At 41.2% G+C, this 15,296-nt stretch overlaps 1 protein-coding gene across 1 annotated transcript in view; it reads right to left on the bottom strand.

Annotated features, from left to right (window-relative positions):
• The window catches only part of SQRDL (sulfide quinone reductase-like (yeast)), a gene marked incomplete at its 5' end in the record, with an annotated part of 21,447 nt that extends 6,946 nt beyond the window's left edge, over positions 1–14,501 (bottom strand). Inside the window, 3 exons of the mRNA XM_008593796.1 lie at positions 2,058–2,241; positions 7,512–7,721; positions 14,282–14,501. Coding sequence (XP_008592018.1) covers positions 2,058–2,241; positions 7,512–7,721; positions 14,282–14,501 — 614 coding nt within the window. The remainder of the gene's footprint in view (positions 1–2,057; positions 2,242–7,511; positions 7,722–14,281) is intronic.
• Between the last annotated feature and the right edge of the window lie 795 nt (positions 14,502–15,296).

Below are 15,296 nucleotides of genomic sequence, written 5' to 3'. Positions count from 1 at the left end.
TTCTCTTTCTGTAGTTCATTATTTGAGTATATAAGTGCAACTGATTTTGAGGCATTTATTTTGTATCCTGCAATGTTACTGAAGTTATTAACCAGCTCTAGGAGGTTTTTTTTAGGAAAAAAAAAAAAAGAAGAAGAAGTAGAAGAGCATTCACTGCAGTACTGCTTGAAATAAAAATGGGTTAGAAACAACCCAGATATAAATTAAGGGTGAACTCATCAAATAAGTTCTGGAGCAACCATACAATGGAACACAGACTAAAAAAAACAGATGTTAAAACAAGGGGGATGCTCTCTACCTGGTTAGGGGGAATATAGAAGCTGAGCAGATGGAAGGCAGGACAGGGAGCAAGACTTTTTACTTATAACTCTATGTTTAATCATATTAAATGTCATCTATTTGAAACATTGAATTAAATGTTTGCTTGTTTGAAGTAGGCTAAAAGCTGGGTAATCTGGGCCTCACATCACAGGTATTTTCACCACATAAATTCAGCAGATTTACATTAAGTGAATGTAAATTCAAAGTACCATCCCACAGACTACCTATAAATTACAAATAGAAAAGGTGCTTTTACAACGGAGAAAAAAACAGTGGACACCCCTTAACCCAGTGATGACATCTAGCTCCACCAAAAATAAGACAAATTAACACGACAGGCTCCTGAGGTGCCTCACCAGGATGTACAGCCTCATGTATGGAGATTCTTGCCAAAACATATAACCTGAATCTAACCATAAGAAAACAACTAGACAATTCTGAATTGTGGGATATTCCACAAGATTACCAGCCTGAACTCTTCAAAAATGCCAGTGTCATAAAAGTAAAACAACAAATGTCAGAAGGCCTGTTCTAGATTAAAGAAGGTAAAGAAAGAGACAGAGCCATGACAGCCAGTGGTCCTTGACTGGCTAGTGGATTTAAGGAGGTGGGGGAGTGGGGTACTACAAGGGACATTTTTAGGAAAACTGGGGATATTCAAACTGGGTAGTATATGAGATGATTTTATTATACAATGTTAAATTTCTTGGACACAATAATTGTCTTGTAGATATGGAGGTAAATGTCCTCCCCCTTAGGAGATGCAGGTTGAAGTATTTATGGTGAAGTGTCATGATGCTTAAACTGACTTTCAAATGACTCAGCAAGAAAAATGCACATAAATAGAGTGATGAGGAAAATTTTACAAAATACTAATAATTGGTTAATGCCTGAAGGGTATATGAGTATTCATTGTACTTCCTTTCAAATTTCTCATAGGTTTGAGATTTTTTAAATAAAAAGTTGGGAGGAAATTACTATGAATAATGAAAAAGACATTCAGTGGGTTTCCTAGAAAGTCTTTCTTAAGGTTGAAATAGTCAGTGGAAGTAACATGTTTCTACAGGTGTCTGATTCACACAAAACACAACCATACCCATCAGCAGGGAGGTCTGTGTTTTATAGCTTCTGGAGAAGATAGTTCCTGTCTGGGGAGTACAGGATCTAAAAGGCAATTTTCCCCATCACTCCCTGCTAGTGCAGAATATCAAGGTGAAGAATTTAGTTTCCCAAGCTGAGGCCTTAATTTTGTACCAATCAGGGCATGCTCCACTGTATTTGTCTTAAAAGAACAATTTTCTGGTCTGCAAGTTTCATTGACTTGCATGTGTTTTCTGGAGAAACAAATGCTTCCCTAGCTTTATGGTGTTTCAGGCAGAAGAAAAACAGGCAACCTGCCAGGCATTAGAGGCAAAGAATGCCAGAGATGCAAGTATGGCAGTATGACAAGTACCTCAATTCCAGAGAGCTGGAAAAGTGTTGCCTTTCTCCTGAAAAGAACCTCTCTGACCTAGAAAAGGCGGATGAGATCATGCTGCTCTGGGGAAAAGCTCTCAAAAGATATTTTCCTCTTTATACAACACTAGGTTCATTCGTTCTATCTGAGGGAGGTCAAAGTCATTGTTAGGCCACAAAATTTTCTTCATTATTAGCAGAATGCTATTTTTTGTTTTTGCTATGATGGTGTCTTGGAGTCACATCATTTTGAGAGGAGGAGAAACAGCTGGTTATCTTACCTACTGCAGCTGCAGTCTTTGATGTAGGAAGGTTGGTGCAGTCCCCAATCCCAAACACATTTGGGTATTTCTTATGCTGCAGGGTTTCTTTATCCACGTCCACCCAGCCAGCGGCATCAGCCAAAGGACTTGTCTTGAGGACATCTGGTGGGCTCATTGGCGGTGTGACATGAAGCATTTCATACTACACAAAAGGAGAGCATCCAAATTTGCATTTTTTTCAATATTTCTACAGCCCCACAAGCTTTCCCCTGACCTTCCTTACTCCATATACTGTACCATGGCTGCATGGAACTTCATACAATTAGTGCTTATACCAATCTGCACATTCTCCAAGATCTTATGTGTTCCCATGAAGGATGGTGATAAACTAAATAGCCATTCTCTCAGTGGACATGGTCTCCCCATAGAGTCCACGTGATCCCTGTGGCTACTGGCATGGAGGAATCAGATATTGGAGTAACACTAATACTCTGAAAAAAATCCACTGATGTTTCTGTTATTAATAAAATTAAAGACATGGTATATTTCAATTGCTCTCTCCCTGACCCTTAGCTGTCAACTTGCAAAGTCCGACACTTCAGTTTTATCCTGTAAGGAGATGCTCGGAGTCCCTAAGACTTGTAAAGACCACATGAGGAGCTTGAAAGTGAGCATCATTCCCAAATATGGTCAGCTCTCAAAACACAAAAAGGAAACTGTCAACATACCAACTTAAGCTGAAAAGGGGAGTGACAAGAATGTTAGGAAAGAAAAGTCTGATTCAGTACTGGGTTTACTGAGCAGTGCAGAGGGCAGGGGTGGGTTTCTTCAGACCACATGAGGAGCTTGAAAGTGAGCATCATTCCCAAATATGGTCAGCTCTCAAAACACATAAAGGAAACTGTCAACATACCAACTTAAGCTGAAAAAGGGAGTGACAAGAATGTTAGGAAAGAAAAGTCTGATTCAGTACTGGGTTTACTGAGCAGTGCAGAGGGCAGGGGTGGGTTTCTTCTTCCAAAACACTTTGTATCAAGTTTACCCCGTGGAAATAGTGCACTGACCCATCCTAATCACTTTTGATGGCTTATTTAACTTTTTGTTTATTACTCTTCCACTTTTTGGAGTTCTTTCTTTGTATATAGTTTTAATGAACTCCATCTAGCAACTTCAATTTGCTAGTGGATCCACTTGAAGACACACTGATTCAAACATTTACATAACATTTCATTAGGGTAAAACCTTTAGCATTTTAAGACGATTCTAACCTTGTGATAGTCAATAGCCCCTGGTTTCCATAAGGAGGCCCACGTCCTCACCAGGGCTCAGCAATCACTGATGGCAATAGGAATTAGGAAGATGATGTGTGTTTATTCCAACTCTCAGACAATTATAAGCTTAATTAATCTTAAGGAAGCAGTGCTGCAAATTGTGCTCCTCTACAGGGTAATCTCAGGGGGCTTTGGGGGGCATGGGTCCCTGAGGACAGGTCTGTTAATGGTTGTGGGGACTGAATGCATGTCTGCAGAATAATGGATGAACAGTCAACAACCATCATCTACCAAATTATTAAGGCCCTGTCCATATTTCTGCAGTCAACTTGAACTACTTTTCTGAACTAAGATCTACACCTTACTACAGTCATCTCTATCTGATAGAGCCAATGTGCTTGAATTTCACAAGTACACATGAATTCTATACATTCTTTTCTAGAAGAAAAATTAAATGTTTTCACATAATAATCATAAAGGCATGGAGTTTTACTTGAGCTAACCATCCTACACAAAATAAATACTAGGGTATGCTTTATGAGTTTGTTAAAAATTAACATTGGCACTCAGTTGTAGCTTGTTCTTTATCCATTATTTATTTCCATAAACTATATATGATAAATAACTTGGTTCTCCTTCATTAAACATAATCCATTCAGAGTAGTGGTTTTCAAACTTTAGTGATTATACGTAGCATTTGGAAGGCTTGTAGAAAATGCAGGTTCCTGGGCTCCATCACCCCAAGATCTCAATCTAATAAGTCTTCATGAAGCACAGGAATCTGCACTTTAACAAAGTCCACTGTCATTCTGACACATGAAACCTGTGGATAACATTCTTAGAAGTTCTGGCTTGAAGGAAAAGGTTTGTTTACAATGAAAATAGAATGCTATTACTTGGACAAATCGCTTCACCTCTCAGGTCTTCGATTTGCTTTTCCATAAAGAAATGCATTAGACTAGATAATCTTCAAAGTCCCTTCTAGTTCTAGGACTCTATGACATTAAACAAGTTTAGATTTTTAAAAACTTAGGAGACTTGGATCACTTCACAAGCGCTCTGTTAAAGATCTAAGATAAGACTTTTGGGTACATCTAATTCTTTACACCACTTGTTCTCAATCCTGATGGGACATAAGAATTATTAGGGGAATTTCTGAAACTCCCCCATCCTCACTCTGCACCCCAGACCAATTAATCAAAATATCTCTGGGTAAGACCCAGGCATCAGCACATTTTAAAAGCTCCCCCAGGTGATTCCAATGCACAGCCAGGGTTGAGAGCCACTGTTTTAAATCCTTCTGGTAGATTTTCAGAACTTCAGTTTTTAAGAGTGGAATTGAAAGAATACCTGACCTGAAGTCCTATAATTCAAAACAAATATCTTCTTCAGAAAAACAATAACCATTCATTTATCTAAGTCCCTATCTGCAACCTCAACTATCCAGAGCACAGCTAAGAACCAAAGTATGAAAGTCTAAATAATAAAGTTAATTTCATGCACTCAAGCTCATACACTTTGCTTATAAATGTATGCTTTGGGCCCCCACTCATAGCCCATTCACTTTTACTTTACATAAAAACATAAAATTTAACAAGTTTGGCTGTCTTGTTTTCTAGCCAATAAAAAATTTGAAGCAGCAATTTAAAGGCGCTAAAGCTGAAAGGACCTTCCGAAGTCCCTCACGATTGCCTGACAGCCAGGAAAAAGGAAAACTGGAAAACTACAAAAAAGACACACATAAAAACAAAGAACAGGGTACTGTGAGACACTTTTGTAAGGTGAAAACTAGCCCTAAACAACCCAGTAGGCCCTGTGAGCATATCTAAATAATAGCTATTCAAAATGATGACCCTGAACTGGGTCAGTAGATACTAGATAAGCCGGGGATATGCTGTGACATCAGAAAGGAAGCAGTGCTCAAAAACACAGTGGTGGCATGTCACAGAACACAGGAACCAGCTGGAAGGGCTCCTACTGACCAAATCTAGAACAATTTGAGCACCAAAATAAGAACAGTAATGAATGATAGGCCATTGGGGAAAAGTAGGAATTCATGAGTTCATTCATACCAATAATTAATTAAGAGAGAAGAAAAGCCTCTTGCTGATGGAATGCCAAAAGCCTACTGGTAAATGCGGAGGGAATGCTAAAGTGAGAAAATCGTCATTTTGCAACCACCATAGTAAAGATTAGATTAGGCAAGAATCATCAAGGGATGCTAAGTCTAGGGGGAGACTTTAATGAGTAGGGTGTTTACACGGTCTTAGAGTGTCTCTCCACAAACTTATTATAGCATGGGGAGAAAAGAATTGTTATTCGATGGAAAAATTGGACTGTATCTTGGCTGGTGATCAAAATTAGCATCATCTATTTAGGGTGGATGAACCACCCACTGTGCTTGCAAATGTGATATCCTAGAAAGATATAACGTTGCCTATGCAATGCTCCAGTCTAAAAAGCAGAGACTGAAACTAATAACAAGAAAACATAGACATACCCAAAATGCGGAGTATTGTATTTAAAAAAAAAAAGGTGGTGGGAGGAGGACTGTATTATTCCAAAATGTCAGTGTCATAGAAGACAAAGAAAAACTATGGAAATGTCCCAGATTAAAAGAGACTAAAGACATCACAATCAACTGCAATACCTGACTGTATATTGTAATGGAGAGAGAAAAATACTGTAAATGCTATTGGGTCAACCAACAAAATTGGAATACAAATAGTAGATTAAAATATTGCAACTGTGCTAAATTTACTGAATTAATAATTATACTTTGGTTATGTAATAGAATACTATCTTAAGAAATTTACACTAAAGTATTTAGGAGTAGAGGGACATGATGTATGTTGTATGTAACTTACTTTTGGGAAATTATCCATAGACAGACAGATAGGGATCAAAGATAAAGCTAAAAAAAATAGGATAACATTCTATAAGTGAATCTAGGTAAAGGCTATATAAAATTCTCTTCATACTACTTTTATTTTTATAAGTTCTGTAAGTATGAGATTGTTTTCAGATAAAAGTTTTTTTTAAATTATGACCCCTGAGCTATCTGTAACATTTTTTGAATGATATTCAATACTTTAAGGAAAGATGTGTGCAATACATTTTAGAAAGAGCTTGAGCTAAAAAGCTTAACATTTAAAGCTTTAATGTTTAGAAAACTAAATTTGGTTCACGTCAAAATTCTTCTTTACGGAACCCTTCCTTCCTCAAAAAATGCTGAATGAATAAAACTTGACTGTGTAATTCTCTCTCATTGCTCACAGCTCTTGCCAGAATAGTGTAAACAAAAATTCTTCCATGCATGCTTCTCCAGATGCCTTTACATCTTGTTCTTAATCCTCATAATGCCTTTACAAAAGAACTATTCCCACTTCTCATAAGAAGAAGCCGGGACACATAAAAGCCAAGCCCATACAACAAAGGCTAGATCTTTCCCAGACGGGTGGCAGCTCTGCCAGAGCCTTCAAGAATTAAGTGCTTTTGGGCCGGCCTGGTGGCTCACTCGGTAGACGGTGGCGCTCCCGCCGAGGGTTCGGATCCCACATAGAGACCGGTCCGCTCACTGGTTGAGCGCGGTGCGGGCACGACACCGAGGGTTGCGATCCCATTGCCAGTCACGGTACGGGCGCGACACTGAGGGTTGTGATCCCGTTACCAGTCACGAAAAAAGACAAAAAGGAAAAAAAAAAAAAAAAGAATTAAGTGCTTTCTTTTATGCACAGGTGAAAGACGTTTAGAGACAGCCTCTTCCACAGGTGAAAGACATCCCTGTTATTCCTGCTGCTTTCAGCTCACAAGCAGAGCTGTTCCTTACATGCCATGGATTCTGCATTTGAGGAAGTCCTTCTTTAGTTCTAGGAAATAACCAAAGTTGTGAAATATTTTTGGCTACTTCAAATAAATTAGTGCCAGGAAGAGTAGAGAAAGGAATGGGACAAAAATTCACTTGGCACCAGTAGATAAACTCTCCTCACCTCCCACTGACACAGCATTTTATGTCTTTCTCTTCTCCACCCACTTCGGTCCACCTTCTCGCCCTCTCACTGCCCTAAGATGCTCAGTCTAACCAGCCTTCCCCAGCACACAATGGTGGCAGACAGGGAGCGGGGAGTGGTGGGGTCGCCTGCACCCACCGCACAGTTCAGCAGATGATGCTTCAGGCTGATGGCTTAACCTCTCCACTCACTGAAATCACTTGGGTCTCTCCAGGTTTGTCCAGGTTCTCAAAAACAGCCTCTTGTTTATCAGCTCGAACTTCAATGAGGTTTTGCTTGTAGTTAACAGTGATGTTCCTCTCCTGGATAATTTTCTGCAAGGCATCTGCATACTTCTTAACCCCAAAAATTGTTCCAAGAGACGTGTTGAAAATAATATTGGCCTTGGATCGCTTCCCTGTCTGAAAAAAAGGAAAGAAGAAAAATAACCAACAGCAAAGCATTAATCCAGCCACTTTTTTTTTTAAACCTAGACAAGAATTAAAACTCTCAGAAGAGACTTCACCAGCTTTCTCCATCACTGTACCCAGGGAGAAGATGTGTGGACCAATCCACCGCCTCCTTATTTTCTGCCCATGACACAGCAACCAAGTGCACGGCTAAGTTGGGGGTTGAGGTGGGCACTGTTCAGCTGAAGGATAGAAGTGAAGGTCAGGTCCGGGTGAAGATAGAATAGAGCCAAATTGTTAATTCATATATTCACGTATTCATTCATCCATAAATATTTCAGGAAGTCCTAGAGTTGGCCAGGTACTGTTCTAGGTGCTGAGGGAACAGCAGTGAACAAAACAAAGTTCCTGTCCCCTTGGTATTGTTCAACTGTTTCAGAGAGGCCACAATTCTCCCAAATGCCTACGATCTTTTGGCACCTGAAAGAGAAATTCCTTCTCTAGCATGCAAGACTTGGGAGAAAAGTATTATGCAAAGGGAATTTCCAGGACAGAAGAAACAGCTGGTCTCTTACTCTTTTCCTTTGTTCAGCTTCTTTAGGACCTGCTCACCTGGATCTCACCATTTGAAGAAGTTAGGACAGTAAGAACCTCAAAAGGCTGTGCCAACCCCTTATGACCCAGAATGAACATTCTTAGCACCTGTCAGGTTACAGCAATAGCTACACTAATTGTCTGGCTAGGCAATTGTACTGTTAAAGCAATTCATAACTAAAGCCAAAATGTTTCATTATTTTAGTTATACTGTTTCCATTTGTATTGTCAGGGCTGGGCTCAGACCCTTGAAACCCATTGTACAGACTGAGTCACAGACCCTTCACATGCCAGGCTATGTCACCAGACCCTTCATATGCAGGTCCACAAGCTAGGTAATTGGGAAAGATCCCGGGAGCCACTGGCAGATGACACAAACTCAGTCCTCAGCAGTAGCAGCAGCAGTGGCCTCTCAGGGCATCCAGGATTTCTAAGCCAGTGGGTCTCAAAGTGTGGTCCCCAGACCAGCAGCACCAGCACCACCTGGGAACTTGCTAGAAATGAAATTATCAGGCCCCAACCAAGACCTACTGGATCAGAAACGGTGGGGCAGGCCCAGCAATCCGTGTTTAAGAGGACCTGCAGGTGATTCTGACTCACACTGAGGTTTGAGAAGTGTATGCTCATCATCTGTAAAAGTGTGTCTGCTTTGTAGGGTTGCTGGCAGGAGTAAATGAGACCATGCATGTAAAAGGATTAGAAAAATGACCGATGCACATGGTAAGTGCCCCATAAATGTTAGTTTATTACTGCCAATAAGATTAGCTAGGTACTTAAAATTCATAGAGTGCAATGAAGACGTCACAGACTGAGTTAGAGACTTATGCCCCAGTGCTTAGTAGGAGGAGGCTCAATTTTAACCATCAAGACACAGTCGTCAAGGTGGGCTGATCCTTCAGAGCCTCCCCAGGCCAGTCTTTATAGTCACTGTAGACACCTGCCTATCCCTCAGGTCTTAAGAGAACAGTGCTAAGATCTCCTCATCAGTGGCCTGGGCTCATTATTTCTCCATACTTGATGTTAAGAGTGACTAACTTTGTTAGTGATCACGTCTACTACAGTTTAGGTAGTAGTAATATTAGCAGTCAATAATAATAATCATTATTATTATAAAATAACCTTCTTTTAATGCTTTGAAAGGTTCACATCTATGCTAACATTGGATATTCACTATACACCTCTGAGCGTGGCAGGAAAATATTATTAGCCCATAGAAGAGATGAGAAAACTGAAGCAGAGCAAGGTCAAGAGATCTTCCCAGCACCTCACAGAACTAGATACCGAGACCTCTGACCTCCTACCTATGGCTCTTCCTGCAGTACTGCCATACCTCCTGTTTCCCAAAGCAAAACTCACTACCCGAGAGAGAAACATCTGATCTCTTGTCGCCTTCATTATTTGTCTTTGGTCTGAAGAAGCCACTGTTAAGGGAAAAGGTGCCATAAAGTGGTCATGAAGACCTTGTCATACAGGGTGATTTGTGACCCCTTGTCCAATCAAAGTTGCTTCCCTGGGAACTCTGGAGCAGAGAGAGTCAGAGAAAGAGACTACGGCTACACAGTAGCAGGTTGTGTGCTGGGGAGGGACCAGCGAGCAGGATGCCATGCTGCAGAGGACCTGTAAAGCTGGCATTAGAAAGAGGCAGAGAGAGGCACACAGAGAGGGGCAGGCCCAACAGAACCCAGATTATTGTGTGCTGGGGAGGGACCAGCGAGCAGGATGCCATGCTGCAGAGGACCTGTAAAGCTGGCGTTAGAAAGAGGCAGAGAGAGGCACACAGAGAGGGGCAGGCCCAACAGAACCCAGATTAGAGATCCAGCCCTGCCAGAAGCCCACCTACATTCCTGCCCTAGAGTTCCAGAAACATCTCAGTATTTTCATCAAATGACCCTCTCTTTTCGTTTACACTAACCTGGGTATTTTCTAGTATCTGCAGTCAAAGAATGCCAAGTAGCATAGTAGCCATGATTAAGTTACTTACATTCTCTTAGCCTCGGTTTCCTCATCTGAATGGAGATAAAAATACCTCCTTCATAAGTAGTTGTGAAGAATCAATATGAGATTCCTAGCATGATTCACAGTACATAGTAGAGACTCCATAATAATAGCTACTTTTGAATATTGTTGTTTCTTAGTGGCTGCAAGAGAGTGTTAAGAACCCTCAGCACTAGTCTTCTTCAGTCTCACCTAGCGCTGGGGCCTGCTGGGAGACAATACCATGGAGATGTGCTGTCTTTGCTAAGTCAACACTGTGGAGGCTTTTTTTGAGAGGCATGAACCTCCCAAAAGTAGTTGCAATTGGCACCTTCCTGCATATAGCCTACTCCATACTTGGCTGTCATTATATGAGACTAATAACCCATGGCACCAAGACCCAAAATCATCTCATGACAGTTACACTGATTCATGGCTTCTCTGAATCTTCACACACACCTCCCAAGACATTTTCACTACCCTTACCCTATATATGTCATGATTCAGATTTTTTATGCAGAAACACACTTCAAAGACCCTTACTGGCCAACTCAGATAAGGCCCTTGCCCAGATCACATTCCTGCAGCTTGTGACCTGGTTAGCACTATGTTTTATGTGCTCCAACTATTTATCCACAGTCCCCAACAAGCTTCTGGAAATCATAGTACTAACTGACTTACTCCATTATGTTTTACAAAAATAAATTTGAATCTTATAACTATCAGATAGCATCTGACTCCCTATCTCACTGTAAAGGGAGATCTAAGGAACTTCTAGGGTGGCATTTATATTGTGTCAGTCACTTTATACCAAAAAAAAACTAGCCTCTACACAATAAAACCCAGATGTCCTTCCAGAGTCTGATGAACCAATTGCTGGTGTTCTACCCCAGAAGTCTGCTTAAGAATTCATAATCTAAATCTTACTTCCAAAGGAAATTTTAATCTTCAATAGAGCCAACTCAGTCCCACAAAGAAAAGCAGGTTTCTTATGAGTGTGGAAAAGGCTGCTGTTTTGCAAGGATTACCATTAAATTATGCACATGCTGAACTCTGATTAAAGCTTAAAGCTAGAATATATTGTTACCATTGACAGAATTTTAGAGAAGACTCTTTCTTAAAGCCATAAAAGGACTGCTGAGAAGTAAAACTAGAAGAGAATTTCTTAGAACCTCTTTCTTGTAAAAATGAATATAAAGCAACTAAATGCAGTGTTTGGACTTGGCATAAACAGGCCAGTATAACAGAAACAGTTTAAAACAGTACCTTCTCATAGTCCAGCTGTATTCCAAGAGCAATAATAAGGTATTTGTAGGAGATCTGCAAAACAAAAAGATGTTATTGTTATTATAGAGCAGGACCCAAAAGGCAGCAGCCCACGGGCTGACTCAGGCCCCCGATGCCTGTGGTCAGCACTATGTTTCCATTTTGTCATGAGAATGTCTGCAGGGGCCTGGAGGGTGGTTTTGTCACGTGAATGTCCAGGGGCGGAGGGTGGTGGGCAGGCAGCAGGAGGAACACACACTCCATTTCGCCACCATGCCCACTGTTCCCCATTGCCTCACACCTCACTGCCTCATTATTGTGTAACATGCCTGGTCCCTTAAAGCTTGGGACTCCTGTATTTCTACTCAATGGAGAACGATCATAGAGAGGCCACAATTATTTGTGCCATGCTTGTGTTAACACTTTTTCATATTGAGGGGTGGAGCATGTCTTCCTAATCTTATAAGACAATCAAGTTTCTTTAAAATCTATGGGGTAATGTGTGAATCCCAAGCAAACCTGACCTGTCATATGGATTAGATCAATGTCATAATTGGGAAACTGCACTTTGAGGGTCATTGAAAAGGATGTGATACAGTATACTTAATCTTAGTTAATCATCTGTATGGGATGAAAAAGTCCTCTCTTCATATATGGGTATTGTGATTATTCACACTGAACACAAAGTATCCGTACATTTTGTGATGGAAGCGGGGGTTTAGGATCAGGAAGAAGACAAGTCAAGGTTATACAGTATATGCAAGAAGGACGTAGAGCACAAGAACTTGCTAGAAAACTGGAGATGGAGAATGATTGCAATGAGACTCAGGAGCCCAGAGAGGAGAAACAGGTGGTGGTTACCACGATCCCATACTAAATGGAGAAGCAGAGCCAGCAAGCTGAGCAAATCACAGCTGGAGAAAGAAGACTCCAAGACTTCAGAGTGTGTGGCTCCATTGGGGGAGCCAAGGGGAGCAAGTTGATGAAGATGTCCTGCCCTAGAGTCCAGGAGACTCAGCTCCAAAATCATCTCCACAGTAGGGCCTGCCTCTGACTCAGTGACCCTCCATGGGCCCCTCCCAGAACTCCCTCAGCACACTGTGCATGACACTTTATAGCACATGTTATATTGGAGTCATGTCCTCCCAACTACATGGAACACTCCTAGAGGATAAAGGTTATGTCTTATTCTTTATATTCATGGAATGTAGCACACTCCCTCAGCACACTGTGCATGACACTTTATAGCACATGTTATATTGGAGTCATGTCCTCCCCACTACATGGAACACTCCTGGAGGATAAAGGTTATGTCTTATTCTTTATATTCCTGGAATGTAGCACCGTCACTAAAGTGAGGAACTCAGTGTTTGTTGGATGGATAGATGGGTAGATGGATGGATGATTTCAGTTGCTTGTGAAAAATACAATTTATCAATTGGATAGATAATATACGCATCTTCATCTGTATGCTTTGCCTATTCATTGAGAGCTGGTACCTTGAAATTTCTTGTTCTGTAGGAAAGAAGGCCCATTAAATGACTGAGTGAACCATGTTGAGTCATTGGGGTATGTGAGGTAAGACATAGCATGGGGTCTGGAGGTGATGATCTACAGGTGAAACACATGAATACTGTCAACAATAACTTTCAGCTTGTGTATGCCTTGATGGNTACATTAGACAATAACCAAGGAACACCTGGGCGCACGTGCATATTTACATCAAATGCTCAGTAAGATTCTGAACATCTGAGGGGCCCTGACCATTTTTCCTGTATTTTCCCTACAGCATCAGAAACAATTACTGGAATTGTGCCTTAATTCCCCACCCCACAGGGTTGTTGCAGTTTACAGAATTCAGGCAAAGGCTTTGCCCAGTGCCAGGTTCCAAGCACACAGTCAACAAATCTTCAGTCCCATCTTCCCCACTCCTTCTCCCATCTGTCCCTTCACAGAGTCACATCCTGCTTGGAATCCTGCCACTTCTCAAGTCCAACCGTGTTTTGGTAAACCAAAGGTCACATCTCAGACAAAGGCAGGAAGGGAGGGAACAGCTTCCCTCACAACCTCGTGCTGGGTACACTTGAGCTGCGGGCCACCAGCTCTTACACAGAGGGTGTTTGGGGAATGCTGAGAAGGCCCCCTCCCCCCGCCAAACTGCCCAAATACCTCTTTCCACTAAATTCTATGTGAATAATTTTTTGCCTTTAAAATTGTCGTTTTGCCTATTAATTGCAAAATTGTGTATCAAGAGCCAGGAAATATTCATAACTTTGAACTTGAGTGGAAACTGTTGATAGCATTATGTGTAAAAATGAACAATTTGCAACTAACTGTATAACTGTATGGAAATATTCAAATGATCTCTAACCTCTGTCCCCTGTAGACTTTTATATACATATGAAAAAGAATGCTACAAAGACTATTTAATAACATAATACGACTAAATTTGTACATATAGTATGCTTGTAGCCATTTCTTTTAATTATATAGGGAAAAAAACTGGAAGGGTATGTCAGATTGGTGACAGCAGCTTTGTTATAGCAATTGAATTATGAGTGACTTCCTCCTTTTTTCTATTTTATAAGCTTCCATCAAATTATACATACAAATTATATAATTATTTTGTAATAAAAACTTAGAAATAAAAAGGTTTCATGATAGAGATAAAAAGAGATTTTTGGCAATCACTGAATTAGTCAGTCCCCCTCCTCTCTAACCCTGGAAAGGAAGCATACCTTTCTGAAATAGGCTTCTGATAGATACATGATCTTCTGGGGGGCTCCAGCACACTTCACCGGAGTATTTGGGAAGGTAAAGATGGCATTGCCCTCCTTGAAGTCCTGCAGAGCTTTCCACGTCTTCTCCACGGTCCTAAGTGAATAATTGGACCCTATTTTGGGATAAGCAAAACCTTCAGGTAGGCCTTTAATCTGCAACAAAGCACAAAAAGAAATTCTTTAAATAAAAAGTGCAAATGTCTTTACAGTCCTTGATCTTTGCCATTTCTATGACTTTTTAAATCCTCCAGTACTGTTATTACCCCCCAGTAAGCAGACACACACAGAGAGCAGGCAGGTGAGGGAGGGTTCTAAGACCAGAGCTGTGGTGGCTGAGGTCACGGTCAAACTGCAGAATGGGCCCAGCCAGGGGAACCCCTCCAACTCCCTGGCCTTGGGGCTGTGGTTTCAATATAACTGTTCCCACTGTCAGAGGGAGAGCAAGAAGCCAGCCATTCTTCCTTTTAGGAGAACCAGTTGCCTTACTGGGAAGAAGGATGACAGGCAGGACCGAGAGCCATTCACACTGTCAATACAGCAAACTTATATTACCCTTTATCAGGCGGCACCAGACCGAACTCTTGGGAAAGGCAATAAAGTCAGGTAATTAAAAGCAAGGACTTTATACTCCCACATGCCTGATTTGAGAACTAGCATTTCCACTTACTAGCTCTGTGACCCTCAATAAATTGCCTAACATTTCTAAGCCAGTGGGTCTCAAAGTGTGGTCCCCAGACCAGCAGCACCAGCACCACCTGGGAACTTGCTAGAAATGAAATTATCAGGCCCCAACCAAGACCTACTTGATCAGAAACGGTGGGGCGGGCCCAGCAATCCGTGTTTAAGAGGACCTGCAGGTGATTCTGACTCACACTGAGGTTTGAGAAGTGTATGCTCATCATCTGTAAAAGCGTGTCTGCTTTGTAGGGTTGCTGGCAGGAGTAAATGAGACCATGCATGTAAAAGGATTAGA

Source organism: Galeopterus variegatus, unplaced genomic scaffold (assembly GCF_000696425.1).
Source record: "Galeopterus variegatus unplaced genomic scaffold, G_variegatus-3.0.2 Scaffold9662, whole genome shotgun sequence".
Lineage (NCBI taxonomy): Eukaryota > Metazoa > Chordata > Mammalia > Dermoptera > Cynocephalidae > Galeopterus > Galeopterus variegatus.
This window is presented reverse-complemented; position numbering and strand designations above follow the sequence as displayed.